The following is a 14,028-nucleotide window of genomic DNA, read 5'->3' on the forward strand; positions in this document are numbered from 1 at the left end:
AGAAAAACAGCAGGTCTGCCCAAGGCAGTCCTGTTTGTGGATTTTAGAAAGCAAGTTGAAGCAAGCTTCTACTGCCAGGGTTGGAGAATTTGAGCTATAGGGAGAGGTGAAATAAGTACTATAATACTTGCTTCGAAACTTTTAAAAAGAGAAATGAAAATGGAGAACTACTTGATATCTTATAAGAAATAGTGCACATTGTCCCACAATATATAAGGTTAGTGCACAATGCAGGAACTATATCCCAGCATGTTCCAGCTCTGGTGCAATGAGAAGTAGATGATAGGTACTACAATTGCAGCAAAGCACATATTACCCTGGCAAGATTTGTGCATTACCCAATGATAGCTCAAAAGACAACATGCCCTCCTGGATGGCTTCAAAGTAAAGGCCATCTTTATATTGCATAAATTCTTTATCCAGAGTCAGAAGAAAATAATTAAACCTTAAATATCCAAAACAAAATGAGGTCAAGATCACAAAGCTTATCCAATTTTCATTGTAGGCTAGGATATATTTGATATTAGTATCCACAAAGCTGGCACTTCAGAGATTCACACAAATAAAACCATGAGTGAAAAGCAAGAAACTTTATTTTAAGGCAGCATATAGACACAGTATATACCAAGTGATAAAAAAATCTGTGAAAGTTCACAAGGTTCCACAGCCTTTTAGTAATGATTTAGCACCCTTAAACAACATTTTATAAAAAGAATTAACAAATTAGATTATGTATGGTCTAACTCCATAAAAGCCTAAATCACGTATGCAATGATGTCTATGCAATGTTGAGGTACCATACTGCATCCTTTGGTATTGCCATTGGAGAAAGAGGGTGCCTGTATGAAAAATAAATTTACAAGTACAAACATATATGTTGCAGGTCCTCTTTTGCCCAGGTTACATCCCCCTTTCACAAATTTCAATTAATAAAGGATTGCTTTTCACAGTTAACCAGGGTGGAAAAAAGACCATTAACAATTCAAAAAGTATCAATAAATGATGAAGACCACAAATAAGAGGTTACTGTTCTATATAAAAAAAACAGCAAAAAACCTGTATGTTCCCTGTTAAAATAATTTTGACTTGCACAACTAAGTTTGTCAACAAATGTGCTATTTGCAGTTTAAAACAAAATCAGTGCTAGGAAGTCAATCACAGCCCAGCCTTCAACAGGCCTAAGGCACTTAAGTGATGGCTTAATTTATTAAGCAAAGAGAATCAAGGCTGACTAGATAGGCAATGTTCAGCTGAACCTACACTGGCCAAAGAAAATCCCAGAAAATTATCACCACTTTGAGGTAGTAATTTTTAAAAGTATTTTTTGTTACACCAATAATATCGGTCTGCACATCTAGACAAGCTCCTAGACTAAAAACAAAAAAAAAGCACAAAGAGTTTGAAGTTCATATGTGCTATACAGAAAGATTGCAGAACAGAAAGTCAGTTACCCTGGATTCATTAGTCAATCTTTCCTCCAGTCAAATTACACAGGCCAGAATACCCATGCTTTTAAAAAATAATCAGCAACAAAAAGGCAAGAAATAATCTGAAAACAAAGGCATCACCGTCCATTACCATATCCTGGAAATAGTTGGGTAAGAAGAGTCTGCAGACATTTGTTCACTGACATGTTGCAATTTTTGCCAATGTCATAGCGGCAAGCAGGACAGGTGTACACATCAGCCTTGAAAGAACGTTGTAAGCAGCTCTAAGGGTAAAGTAAGAATCCATAAACAAATTTGCAAATCATGTCAACCAACTCACCAATCACTTCAACAGAAGTGTCCTTTCAAAGCACATAATGATCAGACTTCATACACTTTTAAGGTTTCGGAGGGAATTACTTAGGATTCAGGAGGGCTGGATAAAAGACAATTTCAATCCTAAAAATACAACACAAAACTAATTGTGATGCAAATCTGGGAAGCAACGTTTTCAGTATTTCCAAGCAGAGCTAGAAAATTTTACTCAGCCACTACTAGATGTTGAAGGATTGACAAGACAATAGAAAAAGTAGAGGTGGTTGAGAGAGGTTGGTAGTTTGAGCTGGATGACACAAGTGTCCACGCATTATCGCCATCAGCAGTTTCTTATCCCACTTTTATTGTTCCCCCCAAGTTTCTATCTTGATTTCAACTCTCTATTAACAAGCGGATCAGACTTGGGCCTTCCTTGTGCAGTATTGGTCAACTGTACTCTTTTACCAATAGTTATTCCTACATTTACACTCTAAATGCTCCTGTTTGTATGAATTGATTTCATAAAAGTATCGTGCTTGAGTCAATGTTCGCAAACTGTTCCCAGCACCCCAGTTTTGGAGAACAGGTTTCACAAAAAAGCAATGCACAACTAGAATGTCACTTGTGACAAGGCAATAAATGGATATGTGCAAGTTTCAAGTCTGCAGAACCCAAATTTATTACACGCAAGATTTTGGTTATCTGGACTGCTTTGATCAGTCAGTTCAAGGGAGAGTGTTGACAAATTTATCTTCTGGGCAATTCTTGGTGTATATAAAAGCACATTATGAATGTGGAGGACTGGAGCAAGTGATGTATGTGTTGCTGGCAATAGTTGACAGTGGGGTCACTGGGAAGATGGAAGAAATAAACTGCAAAAGATAAGGGAGTCCAACTCTCATACGTTGACTTGAGATACAGCTTCCTTGGGACAAATGGAAGAATGAATTGTAGCTAATAATGGAGGAAAATGGTCGCATGTCGTAGGGAAGTGTGAAATGATGGCAAAATTACTCAGATGCAGCAAAATGGTGGGAATTACTTGTTTTTTGAAAAATTAGTTGGAACAAGTCTTTATGAAAGTAAATGAAAGATACAGTCAACACTAATGAAAGGTTTTCAGCTTCCACTTAAAACAATGATGATAATGGTCTATACCCTTCAAAATTTCTACAAAATCTACATCTACAATGGGGATGTCACTGTTCAAACCTAGGCTCAAGTAAGGATCAATTATAACATTGCTACAAAACATAAAGCCAGGGAGATAATGACCTAGTGGCATTATCGATAGACTATCAATCCAGAGACTGAGGACCTGGGTTCACATCCCACGATGACAAATGGAATTACGGGTCTAAGGAATTGCCATCCTTATCTGGTCTGGCTTACATTTCATCCAGACTCTCAGTAATGTTGGCTCTTATCTGCACTGAGCAATTGGGAACCAGCCAGTGTCGCCCTCATTTCGAGTATGAATTTTTAAATAAAAATTTCGTGAAGGAAATAAAAGCAATTCAAGGCTTTTAGGAAAATACGGAGATTAGACTAGCTGGAAGCAGAAGACCAAGCTAAAATCTATCCCTTCCATGACTCTACGAAAATTGGTCATTTGGAAAGCATTTCAGATGCTAAAATTATAATCTGCAGTTTTAGAAAAATAGAAAAGAAAATATATGTTTATTCCTCAAATAATACTGATAAATTCAATGGCAAATGTCTGTCTTTTCAACTCACGAATTGTATGTACAACAGTATCCAATTCAACTTTCATATAGTCACAAGACAAAATACTTGACAAAACTTGCATTTAATTCCTGGGTCTAATATTATTCTTGGGACCACTTATCATAGCTTTCTTTATGTGAGTAGTTTTAGTTTTATTAAAAGCCCTTTGTGAATGAATAACTATAAATTTTGAATTGAAAATAGCACTGCTGCACTAAAAGATACCAATTTGATCACAAATGTTTTACAGGTCTCTGTTGGCTAAACCTAATTCAACAGTCAAAATGATCTGAAATTAGTTTTGTTAAGTGACCTTCACTTAATAATTAGAGTACTTACTTTACAGACATTGTGTTGACAGTCTGTTGTAATTGGCTGGAATACTACCTCCTGGCAACAAATGCATAAGAATGTTTCTTCCAATTTTGATAGAAATTTCTGGAAAAAAAACAACATTTCAAATGATTAACTGTCATGGAATATTGACAGATCGTATCCACACTGTCTCACAAATATCACATATTCATGAAGTTAATTGTTCAGTATTTTCTCCTACAGCTCCTTAAAATGTATATGAACTCTGGTGCAATCTAAACAAGTTAAATTTACTTTCACTTGCTTATGACCATTTCATCTGGAAAACTGTAAAAAGCATCTTTAAGATAAGCATTCAGTAATCAAAAGACCCCAGGTCAAGGGAAAATTTGCACTATTATTCCAGTCTTATATTACAAAATTTGAAACAGAATGCAATCCTTACTGGACCATCCTTAAGGGATAGCAGTGCTTCATCCCACACTTTCTTGTTAACTTGATCATCTTTTATGAGTTTTTTCTGCTCTGCTGTCAACTTGAATGCTTCCACCTTCAGCTTCTTGGGAGTGCCTTTTGGTGACGGGGTTGACGAAAACCTGTCCACATCTGAAAAAGCATTTCCCAAGATAGATATAAAAATATAAGAATCAGACCAGAAGACATTGCGCGGCTTTGATAATAAAAAAGGTCACCAAATGTGTCATGTTTCCAGAAAGAATTTGGTGGCATGTGCACTCACATGCAGAGGGTGTGGGGGTTGATGGGAGTTCCTATTCTTTGCTTTCACTTGGGTTTTAGCAGCTGAGTAACTTACAATTTTTCACCTATATATCCAATTCTAACATGGAAGTTAATTCTCAGTCTAAAAATTCTATAAACCTCACCACTCTTACTAATTTATCAATCTGCATTTGTGTAATTTAGATTAGATTCCCGACAATGTGGAAACAGGGCCTTCAGCCTAACCAGTCCACACCGACCCTCCAAAGAGTAACCCACCCAGACCCATTTCCCTCTGACTAATGCACCTAACACTCTGGGTAATTTACCATAGCCAATTCACCTGACCCGCACATCATTGGACTGTGGGAGGAAACCAGAGCACCCAGAGAAAACCCACACAGACACTGGAAGAATGTGCAAACCCCACACAGACAGTCCCCCAAAGCTGGAATTGAACCTGGGACCCTGGTGCTGTGAGGCAGCGGTGCTAACCACTGAGCCACCGTGCCACCCTAATTATTTTCAAATAATTTGCTATCATGCTGAAATTAGGGAGGGTTGTGAAACAAACCAAACAGAGAACTACAATAGCAATGAGAAACATTACAATTCCAACATTCTACAAGGTGTAAATCAAATTCATACTCATGATTATTCATATTCAATTGTTACGGTCTTGTCAATCACATTGATATGGTTTGGTAATATTGTTAAGGCTAAATGAACTAAGGGCTGGATAGCAATTGACTTTGAACATACATAATTAGGAAATAGCTGTGGTACTGGGGAACTTATGAGATTTGCAAGACTGAGAAGATTTAATAAACTTTTTCCACAAAGAAAGTCTATGTGCTTCTGTTTCTACATCACCACCCAGCTTGGACTCTGTTAACACAAACTACGCATCTTCGTGAGTTTGTTTTCAAAGTATAAACAAAAATAGTTCTTGGAGTGATTACCCACAGGCAGTTTTTACCTCATTAGTATATTTGTCTAATTAATAAGGTGAATAAGGTGATGAGAACTCAGATATTTTTAATTACCAAATACTATTATGTAGTTTCAATAATGACACTTGAAGTGAAGGCAGAAACACATTTGCATACTTTAGCTCCACCATGTTTTATTTAACTGAAAGGAGAATAAAAGCTAAATGCTGATTGATGAAGGGGAGCTGATAACTCGATGTACTCGGAACACCTGTCAATGATACAAGTTTACAGTTTTAACGGTTAGGGGACCTTCTTGTGGTGCAATGGTGGTGTCCCTACCCCAGAACCGAAAGTCCTACTGATACAGAGGTGCATATTAACATCTCTAAACGGATTGGTTAGAAAAAAAAGTTAAATTTTAAACAAGCAGTAAAAGACCTACTTGTGGCATATTGATTATGACCCGAGCCCTGGACCAGGAGACCCAAGTTCAATTTCCATTTGTTCCAGGTGCGTAATAAAATATCTCAACAGATTGATTAGAAAAAAAAGCTGGATTTTTAAAATTCAGTTGGAAGGGTGGGGTTTTGTGGTGCAGTGGTAGTATCTCTACCTCCGAGCCAGGAGGCCCAAGTTCAGGTTCCATCTGCACCAACAGTCTGCAACATCATCTTTGAACAGGTTGATTAGGAAAATCTCAGCAGTTAGAAGAGATGGACTGTTGTGGCACAGCAACAGGACCACAACCTTGGTTCAAGTCCCACCTGCTTCAGAGATGTGTAATAACATCTGAACATATTAATTAGAATATAGCTAATAGTTGGAGGGATGCAGATGCAGCAAATTTAACTGGGTATAAGAATAGCCTTAGGTCTAGTTATGAGGAAGCAGATGTGTTTAGGATCTCCTAATAGGAAATACAAATTAAGCTCAGATTGTTTACAGAAGAAGGAGCACTCTTCAATTGGTGAAGAGTAACAAACATGTGACTAGAAGTCTGCTGTGTTGACAAGGTTACACAAATTGAGCTAAATATTTTAAAGCTATCTGCAAAGCGTGTATAACAAGAATGCAAAAATGAAGTTTTTGCATTTGTCTTGTGACATTTGCTGAGATGCACCTATCAATAGAATTAGATGAACAAAACACTTGGTAGTAAGTTAGTATTTGCATAAGGTATTGCCAGTCAGTTGTCATGAGTTGAGGAGTTGCAGTAAGAAGCCAATATAAGATGCACTTAGAGATCAGTTGATTCACGATAGACATGACAGAAAGGGATGTTAAAACTGCAAATGAATAAAATCTTAAAACTGCAAATGAATTTATATGTAGGTTATAGTTACTGAGTTAAGATGGTTAAACTAAAGTGCAAGGATGTGGTGAATTGTGACTGTTCAAGGAACCTAGAAAATAAGACTTCATAAGTTCTGGAACCCATGGGAAAGACAGTTTTAACAGGTTTAACCTGTCATACCTTAACTAGTGAAATGTTTTAAGTATCAATCTTTATTATGCAATAAAATCTTATTAATTTTCATTCTAAATCCTTCGCAACACATGGTTATTTCTCAGAATTGTATTTCTCCAAAGGTTAGTATGGATTTAAAATCCCTGTACTGTTCAGAATGTCATTGGGAGACTACAAATGTCATGTGTATGCAGCATGTTCATCCAGAATATTACGGATGGAGGTATATAAAAGCATCGATTCTGGAATATTTTTCTGCACTTTAAACCATTTAGGCTAACCGTGTATGCTCATGGAAAAACAAGATGGTAACAGTTGCCACCCATGCAATCAAAATGATTAGTTTGGGCATCTGAATTATGAATCAAGAAATTTAGAACACCGCTGTAGCTTTCATTTACTATCCCTTAAATGGAAAATAAATTTTGAAAATGCAATGAGGGACAGTGCATAATAAATGCACTTTTCCTCTTGTCCTTCTCAATTTGAAGTCGTAATTCCTCTGGATCCAGCAGAGCAATCTAACTGAAATCCATAACAGAGAAATAGAAAGCGGGTCATTGTAACAGTCCTTTCATGGAGCTCACTGATGTTGCCTAGTATGGTGACGAAACGTCTGAAAACGAATCTTCCATAGAAATGCCTTTTTATAAAGTGTGAATTTAAAATTGAGCGACTTTTCTTTAAGTGCCAAAACAAAGTGATCTGAAATTTCAGGTGTCATTTTATTATTGCATTAAAAAACGTATAAAACCGAATATTGAAGACATCCTCAACTTCAACTTTAGAAAAAGGTTTTCTCAATAAAGTCCTTCAATTTTAGCAAGATTTATTAAATGATTATAAATAACCACAGGCAGTTAAATATGCAGAGACATTGCAATTACACTTGGTCTAGGGAGCACCTACGGTCAGAATCTACGCAAAACAAAGTCTACATTTTGTGGACATATATTAACAGAAGTGCTCCACCAGGCTAAACAGTAGGATATTTGCCAAGTGAAAACACAGCAACAGCTTGGAGTACTCCAACTTTAGAAATCAAAGCTACAAACCTGTATCAGATTTTCTTTTCCTTTTGCTCGGTGTTGGCTCAGGATCATCATCTCGCTTTTTGTTCTCTTTTTCTTTATTGGCAAGTGAATCAAGGTAACCTTCAGGGTACTATCAGATAAAATTTATGAATGCAACACATTCCACAACCAAAGCTACTCTAAATCACAATTTGCTGTCGAAGTGAAAAAATATTGGACAACCTGCATAGTTAAACCTAGCTTTTTCATCCTCTCCTTCCCATCTTTGGTCCACGGAGCTGGTTCTTCATCATCCCTTTTCAACAGGTACCTCCACACCAAAAATCCAGACTTTCCCTTCTCGGGCCAGTATTTCACCACCTATTTCAGAAACACAAGGATAGGCATGCCAGAATTATGATCTCCACTTAACAAAAAGTCACTTCTCATGGAATCCCCTTTATTTAAGTTCTATCACCATCTACACTACGGGCTAATACCATAGTCAGTAACTAAATATTCTAAAAAAAGGAACCAGAATGCTGCCGTATCTTATATGTTCACAGAACATAGAGAATGACTCAGCCAGCATTTTTTCCCCAAAGCATAATTGTACTTTATGAGGTGATAGCAAGCTTTCTTCTTAAACAACTGTAGTTTGTAAGGAGTAGGTACAAGCTTGTGAACCTATGCCTCACCACCCACTTCACTTTAGAAAACCTACAAGTAAATCAACGGAACACCCATTGGATCGCTGAAATCAGGACTCCTAGCAGAAGTGGTAATGCAGAAACTCAAACAAACAACACTCCCAACAACCCAACCCAAACTTTGGGTCTTCTACATGGATAACACCTTTGTCATCACTAAATGAAATAAATTAGAGGAAACCTTCAAGATCATCAATAATACCCGTATTGGCATAAAATTCACTAAAAAGGAGGAGAACAACAACAAACTACCATTCCCAGATGCCACAGTAGAGCTAACAGTCAATGGGCAACTTCAAACCAATGTCGACAAGAAAACAACACATATGGACCAAATACTTAACTACAGAAGCAAATCATCCCAACACCCACAAACAAATATGCATTTGGACATTATTTCACTGCAATTTCTTGTCTGTATTTGTGAAGTCTGTTGTGAGCGTCTGAAATCATTACCTGGATCATCCTGAGTCCGTTCTGTCTGGCTGTGTCCCTGGCTTGTGAATTGTTGACTAGTGGTCTGTATCTGACACATGGTGGAATACAGACAAATACAGACAAGAAATTGCGCGCCAAAAATCGTTAATTTCAAAAACCACCCGGACCATAGAAAAGTCCATCACCATTGTACAGAACAGGACCACACACACCGCAAAAAAAAAAGCACTAAAAGAAAATATGGCCAAACTAACACACAACGAAGAGGACACCACAACACACACCTGGGTTAAAAACCTCTCCCAGACAGCTCACAGACAGTGAAAGAACAATACTGGCCAAGGCACTCAACTACAACCATGGGGACGCCAAGACAGCAGACTACCTAGCAGCACTGGAATGCACACTCAGGAACAATGGATTGACAGAAGAGACACAACAAACAGTGAGACAAAGTATCGTACCTCTGATAACAAGGAAAAGACAAACCTCAACACCAAGGAGAGAGAAGCACTAAAATCAGTAAGAAACGATAAGAACATAATCATACTACCAGCAGACAAAGGCAGAATGATGGTCATACTGGACAAAGCAGAGTACATCCAAAAGGCACAACAACTACTTGCAGATACCAACACCTACCAAAAGAGGGAATCTGACCCCACCCCACAGCTCACCAATAGGATAAACAACACACTGAGGAAACTACAAAAAAATGGACAGATAACCAGATCTGACCGACAAAGAATGAAACCGGAAAGCAATAACACCCCCAGATTCTATGGACTACCTAAAGTACACAAACCAGACATTCCACTCAGACCCATAGTATCACTACCAGGGACACCATCACACAAACTGGCTAAAGAACTACATCAGAAACTGAAACACCTAATCAGCGGATCCAGACAATCTATACAATCAACACAAGAATTCTTGGACATCATCAGAAATATACACATAGACAAGGAAGAAACCATGGTCTCATTCGATGTAATGGCACTGTTCACCTCTAGCGACAAAACCCAAGCCAGAGAAACAACATCCAACCTGCTGGACATAAAGAATAGACAACAGGACGTTGAACCTATTAACAAAAACGGCATACTTAAACTACTGGACCTGTGCCTCACAACACACTTCACATTCAAAAACCAGATATACGAACAAATTAGCGGAACATCCATGGGCTCACCGATCTCTGGACTCATAGCAGAAGCAGTAATGCAAAGGTTAGAACAAACAGTCTTACCGCAAATACAACCCAAACTCTGGGTCAGGTATGTGGACGACACCTTTGTAATCATTAAAAACACAGAAATAGAGAACACACACCGGATCATCAACGCACACTCACAAGAATCCGATTCATGAGAGAGAAGAAAAGGACAACCAACTCCCATTCCTAGACGTGATGGTACAGAGAACACCAAACTGAGAATTCAGCACAAAGGTATACAGGAAAGCCCCACACACAGACCAAGTCCTAAACTATGAAAGCAACCACCCCAACATACACAAAAGAAGTTGCATCAAGACACTGTTCAAAAGGGCCACAACACACTGCAACACACCAGAACTGCAAAAAGAGGAAGAACAACACCTATACAATGTATTCGCCAAAAACGGACACCCGCGCAATTTCATCAACAGATGCCTAAGGGAAAGACAACGGAACGAGGACATGTCACAACCCAAAAGAATAGCCACACCACCATACATCAAGAGCATTTCCAAACTGACAGCCAGACTACTCCGACCACTAGGACTCATAACAGCACACAAACCAACAGCCACTCTCAGACAACAACTCACCAGAACGAAGGACCCGATACCCAGCATGAGCAAAACCAATGTAGTGTACAAAATCCCATGCAAGGACTGCACAAAACACTACATAGGACAAACAGGAAGACAGCTAACGACCCGCATCCAGAGGTCCACTGATGATGTCACCTAGTATGGTAATGAAACATCTGAAACCAAACCTTCCAGCTCAGCAAGCAAACTTCACATCCAGAAACTCAATCTGAGCTACGAATCTTTTCAAAACTCGCTAGATACTATGCTGTTAGGAAGAAAGTTCAAGGATATTGACCCAATAACAGAGGAGTAGCAAATGTTTGCAGATCACATTAACGAGCCACTTAGAGAGAAACTTGTTTCCATGTGTCTACCGCCCTTCTACATATTAGAAATCATGGGTTGGAAGGTCTTGTAAAAGAAACCATGGTGAGGTGCTGCGATGATCTGTTAAAAAGTATACAATGCTGCCACTGTGTGTCTATGGTGGAGAAAGTGACTGTTGAAGGTAATGGATTATTGATAATCAAGAGGACTGCTTAGTCCTGGCTGTCATTTGGGATGCCAGGTAGCGGATTTAGGCTCATGTCTCCTAACGGGACCCTCTTGTAATGTAGTGGTAATGTCCATACCCCTGGACCGGGAGGCACGGGTTCAAGTCCCACCTGTTCCAGAGATATGTAGGGGCAGCACGATGGCTCAGTACTTAGCACTGCTGCCTCACAGAAGCAGGGACCCAGGTTCGATTCCAGCCTTGGGCGACTGTCTGTGTGGAGTTTGCACATTCTCCCTGTGTCTGCGTAGGTTTCCTCTGGGTGCTCTGGTTTCCTCCCACAGTCCAAAGACATGCAGGTCAGTTGAATTGGCCTTGCTAAATTGTCCATAGTTGTTAGGAGCATTAGTCAGAGGGAGATGGGTTACTCTTTGGAGGGTTGGTGTGGACTTGTTGGCCGAAGGGCCAGTTTCCATACTGTCAGGAATCTAATCTAATCTCTAAACAGGCTGATTAGAAAAAAGGAAAAAAATAAATAGGCTCCAGAGCAGTGTTGCAGCTGCATTCATCCAGACAAGAGGATATCATCTTATCACACTCCTGACTAGTGTCTTCCAGATGATGGAGAGGCTTTAGGGATTCATGAGATGAGTTAATTGACTCAGAATTCCTAGTCTTCACTCTGCTCTTGTAGCTCCAATATTTATATGGTTAGTCCAGTTGGATTTCTGGTTAATTCTGACCCCAATTTATTGATAATAGAGAATGATGTGATGTTAGAGCCATTAACCATCATCATGAGATGGTCAGATTCTCTTTCCACAAAGACGGTCATTGCCTCGCACTTTTCGGCTTGAATGTTACTAGCTAATTATAAGGAAAGTCAGTTCTGAAGCACTCCAAATAAAATTGGAGTCACACAGGCAAAGCCTGTAACTCAAAGAAATCCGAGAGATCTATCTTTAGTGTATCAGCATTTTTATTGCAATTTATATTTATCATATTGCTTGTTAATGAGAGTTTAATTTTGCTTTAGTTTTGAAGATTATCAAGTGGTGAAATGTTATCTGTTGGATTTTCATTGATGTCACTCAGTAAATCTGACTCCTTTGGTTTATTGATCTTCATTGTAACATAAACCAGTTATAGGTTACAACTTCCACCCAGAAATTATTTAGACGTAACTGACAAGTAGTCAGTACTACAGTAGGACAGCACGGTGACTCAGTGGTTAGCACTGCTGCCTCAGCGCCAGGGACCTGAGTTCGATTCCAGCCTCGAGCAACTGTCTGTGTGGAGTTTGCACATTCTCCCCGTGTCTGCGTGGGTTTCCTCCCATAGTCTAAAGATATTCAGGTTAGGTGAATCGGCCATCCTAAATTGCCCATAGTCTTCAGGGAGTGTAGGTTAGGTACATTGGTCAGGGGCAAAAATAGGATTTATTATCCTATAATAAGATATTAGAGTAGGGGAATAGATCTGGGTGGGTTACTCTTCAGCAGGTCAGCATGGACTTGTTGGGCCAAAGGGCCTGTTTCCATAGTGTAGGGATTGTCTGATTCTATTATTTGTGTTAATAGATTGATACTACAGGCCTACCTACGAATAAATAAATTTGTAAAAGTAAATGTCAAAATTAAAATGCAAGCGACAAACATCAGTTTGACTTAGTACCAATGAATAGAGAAGTTAAGTTCATTGATTCAAGAGAACACTTTCCATGACCTACCATTCTTGACAAAAAATGAAATTCCGAGCATTAGTGAAATTAAAACCCAAGGGGTTACAAAATATAAAGGAAGTACACAAGAAAATATTTTAAATTAACTGATACACACCTTATAAATACCATCATAACGGTTCCCTTCTTCTGGTGCATACTTGCTGTGTTTACGGCCTTTGGCACTTCTCACAACCCTGACTGATTTTCCAGCTCTCCAATCTTTAGCATCGGCTCCCACCTTATCATTAATGGGAGCATTACAGTTAAGAGCTAGAGCCCTTCAAAATAAAAAGTTTATCTCAATAATGTATTAAAGCAAAGTGTACATTTACACACAAGACAGTGTTTGACCATAATGTGTAATTTCAAGATACATGGTATCTAGTAGATAAGATATTTTGTAAAAAGACCATAGTTTCTAATGGGGAAATTCACTATTTTATCTTGTAAATCAATCTGCAATTTGTGAGATGTTGGGATGGAAAATGAATATCAAGGCATGTACTAAACTAAATGCAATTTGAAGAAAAAGAAAAAAGGCTTCAATATCAAAATGTCACTTAAAAAGAAAGCAAACCACATTCTCTAGTAATAGGTATTTATCTCTGAACCAATCCTATGTATACACGATGATGTAAATCAGATTGATAGTCTGACCCATCCACCAGAATTAGATTAAAATCTGATACTCTGTTTTAAAATCAACAATCAGCAAACCAGCAACATAAGTACATAAATATATAACCAAAAAAAAAAAGCTCTGTTCAGCATTTTCTTTACTAAACAAAGGCAAGATTAAAACTAATTAGAGATATTATAAAGAAGAACCAACCTGTTCATATTGGTCAGTTTCTGATCACAAGACTGTTCTGCTGTACGTTTGTTTCCAGAAAGATCACGTCCGCCACTCCCTGTATAGGTGAAGTCACTCCCATGATCC

At 38.4% G+C, this 14,028-nt stretch overlaps 1 protein-coding gene across 2 annotated transcripts in view; it reads right to left on the reverse strand.

Moving 5' to 3' along the window:
• Nucleotides 1-575: 575 nt before the first annotated feature.
• The window catches only part of uhrf1 (ubiquitin-like with PHD and ring finger domains 1), a 36,614-nt gene continuing 23,161 nt past the window's right edge, over nt 576-14,028 (reverse strand). For both annotated transcript variants that reach the window (XM_060845898.1, XM_060845899.1), the window contains exons 10-16: nt 13,921-14,027; nt 13,204-13,366; nt 8,165-8,302; nt 7,964-8,072; nt 4,231-4,391; nt 3,810-3,908; nt 576-1,711 (exon numbers count right to left, since the gene is read on the reverse strand). In XM_060845898.1, the coding sequence (XP_060701881.1) occupies nt 1,565-1,711; nt 3,810-3,908; nt 4,231-4,391; nt 7,964-8,072; nt 8,165-8,302; nt 13,204-13,366; nt 13,921-14,027 (924 nt within the window). In that variant the 3' untranslated portion in view covers nt 576-1,564. The remainder of the gene's footprint in view (nt 1,712-3,809; nt 3,909-4,230; nt 4,392-7,963; nt 8,073-8,164; nt 8,303-13,203; nt 13,367-13,920; nt 14,028) is intronic.

Source organism: Hemiscyllium ocellatum, chromosome 28, assembly GCF_020745735.1.
Source record: "Hemiscyllium ocellatum isolate sHemOce1 chromosome 28, sHemOce1.pat.X.cur, whole genome shotgun sequence".
NCBI classification, from domain to species: Eukaryota; Metazoa; Chordata; class Chondrichthyes; order Orectolobiformes; family Hemiscylliidae; genus Hemiscyllium; species Hemiscyllium ocellatum.